This window comes from Megascapheus bottae, chromosome 4, assembly GCF_031878675.1.
Source record: "Megascapheus bottae isolate mThoBot1 chromosome 4, mThoBot2.hap1, whole genome shotgun sequence".
Taxonomy (NCBI): Eukaryota; Metazoa; Chordata; class Mammalia; order Rodentia; family Geomyidae; genus Megascapheus; species Megascapheus bottae.
The window spans coordinates 27528744-27535478 of NC_143512.1; the positions used below are offsets into that span (position 1 = coordinate 27528744).

Below are 6735 nucleotides of genomic sequence, written 5' to 3' on the forward strand. Positions count from 1 at the left end.
CCAGTAGCGTGCAAGGCAAGCACAAAGATACTAGAATAGTTGAATAAAATATGGTATGTAAATATAATAACCTTAAACAAAACTATTCTATGCTATGCTAGCCAAGATGATCCGAAACTTCTGGGCTCAGGTGATCCCCTGCTTGAAGCTGCCAGAGTAGCTGGGGCTACAGGTATTCATCATTGCACACACTCTCAATAAACTGTTAGTCAGCATTTTAAAATGTAGGAAATTCTCCAAGATAGATGATCCTGCAGGACAGGGTGGTAAGTGGAAGAAGCCAGTCACTGAAAGATTAGTCAAACTTCATTCTACCTTCATAGATACTAAAACATAATGGAAAAGGCAAATTTAATGTTATGTATTTTATCATAGTACAAATCATACAAGAATAAACTAAAAGGTTCCAGATGCATTCCAATTAATCTGCTTTTTCCCCCTCAGTTGTTAGGCCTGTACTTTACAGTCGTGCAAGATACACAAAACTCCATCCTTCCCTTCAAGAAGCTAAGTCTATTAATGGACACTAGATTGTGAATATTAATGTAGTCAATCCCTTTGAAAATATAAGGACTCCTCAACAATTATCTAATGCATCCCATAATAGAACATACGAAGTGCAAGGATAAAATTTTCAGTGACTGTTAAGATCTGTGGTCTGTGTCATCCGAGAAGCACATAGAGGAAGTAAACATTGTCATGTGTTTTAAAAAGATGAGGAAGGGTTTGCTAGACTTGGAGGAGAAGAGGTTAGGGGAAATAAATATTAAGAAGCAATAGACATATAAGCAAATTGCATATACAGGTGAGAAATGCATGATTTTTGCTGTTCAAAGAAAGACTAGATGGATTAGTGATTTGCACATTCCTGTATTGTGGCAAGTAGGGAAAAAAAAAGTAGTGGAAGTTGCTCAAGATAAATCAAACCTGGCTGAAACACACACATATGCACATGTGCACATGTGCGCGCACACACACACACACACACACACACATACACACACTAGGCGCTCACAAATTCATTTTATCTTCCAAGATATATAAATGCATTTCCTAAACTTTTTACATGTAAGGCCATGTAATAAATTATCACCAGTTTTATTCCCCCAAATATATAAAAGAAGGTATTTCATCTCCACTTTGTTTATCTTTCCATCTACCAGCCAGATGAAGCTAGGTCAACCTTGAAGTATGTTTTGGAAGACATTGGCACTGCAGTGTGGAATGAGTTCCTGAATAGCTGGTTATAGCAGAGCCTCCTCACAGCATGCCTGGTGCTATGACATGAGTGAGAAATAGATCTTTATTGAGTTAAGCCAGGCATTTTGAGGTCAATTATTACAGCAGCTAGTGTTGTTTATGTTGGCTAATAGAATATCACAGATGGTCCATTTCCTGACATCTTAAAGATACTTTTCAAAATTGTCTTAAGATCACTTTTTAGGAGTTATTTCCATTTCATTTAAAATTTCTATTTGGTTTATGTGTTTGTTGTTTTCCTTACTAACATTTAAAAGTAATACTCTTACTAAAACAAATTGTAGCAAATTAGATTATCATATGTCCCCAACTTCAAGATTACTGGGGAGCAAACAGGAAAGTCTCCCACTCCAAACGGCACTTTTCCCTCCTTTAATGGCGGAATTGCCACCATTCCATATTCACTCTCTTAGATACTTTTATCCCAGAATGAGCTGTAGTATATGGTACCTGTGAAGCAACTCAATGAGCTATTACTATTCCTCATATTTGACTATACCAACTTTGGAAGTATTACTAGAATCAGAGCAATGGTTGCTGAGGACAGGCCTGCAGAACAAAGCAGTCCTGGAGCTGGGCTTTGCATGTTTGTGTTTCACAGAAACTAGGTTTCCACAGAGAAATCTTGAAGCATTGCCTCAGGTGTGGCAGAGAAAGATGCCACAGAAGTAGAGGTCTGAGCGCTGATGCCCTCCACTTGTTAACTTTAGGCTGAGCAATCTCTTTGCCATGTTTTCTTTTCATACTCAAGTTTCATGTTTATTTAAAAAAGAAAGTTTCCAGGGGCCAGGAACATGACCTAGCGGTAGAGTGCTTGCCTAGCATGCATGAAGTCCTGAGTCCAACTCCTCAATACCACATACACAGAATAATTGGGAAGTGGTACTGTGGTTCTAGTGGTAGAGCTCTAGCCTTGAAGAAAGCCCAAGGACAGTGCTCAGGCCCTGCCTCCAGTCCCCAATACGGCACACACATGCACACACACACACATACAAAGTTTCTAAAGTTAAAAACAAAAAATATCTGGTGAATAAAAAATAAACAAAACAACAACAAAAAGTTTAAGACTTTTTATCTAAAGAAAGGGACCTTGATCTAGGGTAGAGAAGATGCCAACTGAAACTCTAAAATTAAATATGTATATGTATACTCACAAATACTTCGATTTTTTAAACCAAAATAAGAAGGAAGAAATGAAGTTTTGAAAATATTTTGTGAAGGGATTGGCACTGGCACCCCACATGGTCCATATATGTAAGTGAGCTGGACAAGAGCTGTCCTAAGTAAAGAACTGGGGAGGGGAGAAAGGAGAAGGACTCATCAGTAGTTTCAACATAAAGCCTCATGTCTCCCTTCTGTGTCTGGCTAAGGAGATTCTGAATGAGTTTTAAATAAACCCACGTGATGGACCAATGGAGATAGTATTAAAAATGCAAGAACAGACACACACAATTAGCCAAGCTGACATTTCTGACACTTTGAGAACCAAATTAAGGTAAAAAACTGATGACTAACCAGACCTGAAAAAATCCAGTCCTAATTGTTATTAAATGACACTGTCTTAAACATGAATTTATATTTACTTTTCCTAATACCGGATTCACTCTAAGTGTGAGTCACAATTTGCTAACTGTTTAAGAACTAAGGATCCAAATGTGAATGCAGATAAATATTAAGCATTTCAAAAACGCTAAAAAGCCTCTTCAATGCTTTCTTAAAAATGAAAGTCAAAAAGGAGCACGCTATTCAGGAAATAGCTTTTTTTTGTCTTGCCAAGATAAAAAATGTTTGAAATAACACATGGAACACAAATGGGGGTAAGTTTCTCCAACACAACTGCATTCCTTTGTCAGCAAATATTTTGAGAATATGCACATAAAGCTTGAATGCACACACACAGGCCCAAGTATTAGAACAAGGTACGTGTGCGGGAAGTTTACTATGTTAAACTGAAAGCACAGATGTTTTTAATATGTTCCACTGTATGGTATTCGATAGAATCTGTTTCATGTAACACGTAGGAGACTGTGTTTCAAGAATGAAACTCAGTTTTGAAGTGACTTTTTTTGGGTAAGCCACTAAAGGACAGCTAGAAAGTTCAGCATTCCCTCCTATATGTTTCAACAAGACTTAAAAAAAAAAGTAGCATTTTTCAAAACAAGAACTCTGCTTTATGTAAAATTTTTGTAAGTGTAACCACAGATGGTCTTGCAGTTTTGATTAAAACAAATTTTCTGTTTTGCAGTGAAGAATCATTCCACGCTAAGGTTACAGTGAGAGCAGCCACATTCATCTACAGCATCGTCTCTCCTAAGCACTTATTCTAATCAAGAAGCTGGACCCAGAACACAGTACTAGAGGAGGTTACAAATGTGATTTATTTTGTGAAAACATTTTTGTCCTTTCAATTTTCACACTTTTCATTCTGAAATATTACACACATGCAAGTGAAATACAGAAAGCCTGTGTGTATCATTTAGTGAATTATTATAAAACAAACATTCCTAAAATCTTATATGTAAAAAAGTGCAAGACTATTTGTGCACACATGCATACACACAGACACACACACACAGACACACACACACACACACACACACACACACGTCCTATATAGTCCCTCTCCTCAGTTTTAGTCCTCTTTTTTCCTCAGACAATAATAAGTCTGGCTTTTATGATGGTTTGTTTTTTCATGCCGTTTTAGTCTATATATAAATACCTAATAAATTCCTCTTGAATTTTCTTTTTTTAGTGTTCCATTTCTTACTTTTATTTTTTAATATATTTTTATTGTAATTAATAAAAGGGCTACATGATATTTGCCAGATAGAAGGTGCATTAATTCACATACATTGATACCCTTTCACATGTCTTGGTCCACATTTCCCTCTCCCCACTCCCCACCCCCCCTCTTCTTGAATTTTCTATAAGTGGTATCACACAGTACATATTTCTATTGCATACTGATTCTTTTATTTCTCATGATTTGTAAGATTGAATTGTGTTCATGTGATTGTAGTTTCTTTTTATTATAGAATAGCATTCAACAGACTTATATTTATGTATTCTGCTATAGATAGACATGTGAATTATTTCTAGATTTTCTTGCCTATTATAAACAAATCTTCTAGGACTGTCTTTCTTTAAACTTGACACGTGACAGGCCAGGAGTTTGGCCTAGTGGTAGAGTGCTTGCCTAGCATGCATGAAGACCCGGGTTCAATTACTTGGCACCACATACATAGAAAAAAGCCGGAAGTGGTGCTGAGGCTCAAGTGGTAGAGCTCTAGCCTTGAGAAAGTCCAAGGATAGTGCTCAGGCCCTGAGCTCAAGCCCAGGACTGGCAAAAAAAAATTGACACGTGAGGAAGTGGCACTGCAGCTCAAAGTGGTAGAATGCTAACCTTGAGCTGAAGATCTCAGGAGCAATGCCTAGGCCCAGAGTTCAAGCCTACGACTGACCAATAAAAATAAACATGTGAATTTGGTAGGGCACAGGGTATGTTTATGTCCATGTTTAGCAGGTAATGACTTATCCATGACACTCTGGCTAGAGAGGCATGAGAATTATTTTCATCATCCTTTATACACACATTTATTATTAAGAACTTTGCAAATACCAGCTTAATAATTCTCATAATAGTCACAGAGTGTATTCTACTACTATCCTAATTTACTAGAGACAAAACTGAAGCACAAAGAAGTAGAGGAACTTACCTATAGCTTCCCAAGCCATGAGTAAAGGAACTGAGATTCTGAAGTGTTTGTCTCCGGGATCTATACCCTTACTCACCATGGTATGTGAATGTTTGAGAATATTTCTTTTATTATATTATTTATGTATAGACTATGAAATTTCCTATCTTACAGTATTTTATCACTCCCTTGAAGATTTTCCGAATATAATTTCACATGGATTTTGGTGCCATGTGTTTAAAATGTTAAAATGTACATACAACGTCTTCTAATTAGTTTGCTGGAACTAACATGAGCAATATTAATCAAAATGGTAATGTATTCATCAGATTTTAAGCAAAACCTGTGCATAATTTGTGATGGAACTGAAAATTAAGAATCATGATTTTGTAACTCAGCTAATGAAGCTGAGATTCTACATTTAAAGCCACATATATCTTTAAGAGCTCTTTCCATAACATCTTTAAATGAAATGAAAATAGCATCAGACATTTGCTTCCTATATTACAGAATATAAACCAAGATTTAAAAAATAATGAGGGCTGTTCAACTATTGCTCTCCCTAAAAATCTTCATTAAAAATCATTCTTTGAGAAAAACGTTTTATGGCAATTAATTAAATTATTTCAAATGTGATTTACTTGATAATAATTTTGTCTATTGAAAACTTTCTATTGCAGTATGCTTTACTGTGTTCATAATGCATTAACAGTAACATAAAATGCATGTTGTTGATGAAGCTCTTAGGAGAATGCTTTAAATTCTTTCTGGTAGAGTGCTCAGTCAAAAATGTTTGGCACCTACAAGCTGAGGCCTCAAGCTGTACTGTGGAGGACAAGCTTACAAGGACATAAGCATGAAAACAGTGCTAGCAGGAAACAGACCAGGCTGCTGAAGCTGTCTATGCAGTGGAGGAAGCTAGGAAACAGGAAGTTTCCCATGGAAATTTCCAGAAAGAGGAGAAGGCAATACAGACACACTTTCTATCTACTGACCTAGATAACAATCTGGTGGGAAAAAAGTGTGTGTGTGTGTGTGTGTGTGTGTGTGTTTAATTGTATTTTATGGCCCAGGTGATGTATAGCGGGGTTACAGTTACATTCATCAGGTAGTGGGTACATTACTTCTTGAACATTAATAACCCTTCTCATGTTTTTCTCCTACTTTCTCTCCCCTCACTTCCTCCCAATCATCTTGATTTTCCCCTTCCCTTCCCTATTTCAAATAAACAAACTTATATACAATATACCAGGTAAAAGTATGTATGTTTTTAAAACAAATCTACTGAGATAAAGTACAAATTTGCACACACAAAAAGCCTTAAAATTCACAATTTTCTTTTGCCTTAAGCAAGAGTGCACATTTACTATGGGTAATAGTAAAATAATCTGTCAAAGTCAGTCATAAGGAAAGTTGACTTCACTCAATTTATTACATGGATGATTCTTTCTAGGGAAGTAGCTTACAGTTTTTGCCTAAATCGTATAATCTTTTTCTAAATTTCAATAGTGAAAAATAAGCTGACTTTGAAGAAGTAATCTGAATGTTATATAATGCAAATCCAACTCCCTAGGCTTGTTCAGAAAAGGTCTAGCATATTGTTTCTTTTTTTTTTAATTTCTACTATCCACCCACATATATCACAGTGGCCAGCAGTGTTCAAACTGTTCTGTTTCTTCAATTAGAGATACCTGAACATATTTTCCTTTAATTCAAAGAGTTGAATTTCAAAGAATCATGATTGCCATCAAAATGCCTGCTTGAAAATGTGTAAGACTTT

The 6735-nt window shown here is 36.1% G+C and overlaps 1 protein-coding gene across 1 annotated transcript in view; it reads right to left on the reverse strand.

Annotated features, from left to right (window-relative positions):
• Positions 1 to 5055, reverse strand: part of Rhobtb3 (Rho related BTB domain containing 3) — a 65018-nt gene extending 59963 nt beyond the window's left edge. The window contains exon 1 of the mRNA XM_090331047.1: positions 4977 to 5055. Coding sequence (XP_090187173.1) covers positions 4977 to 5055 — 79 coding nt within the window. The remainder of the gene's footprint in view (positions 1 to 4976) is intronic.
• Between the last annotated feature and the right edge of the window lie 1680 nt (positions 5056 to 6735).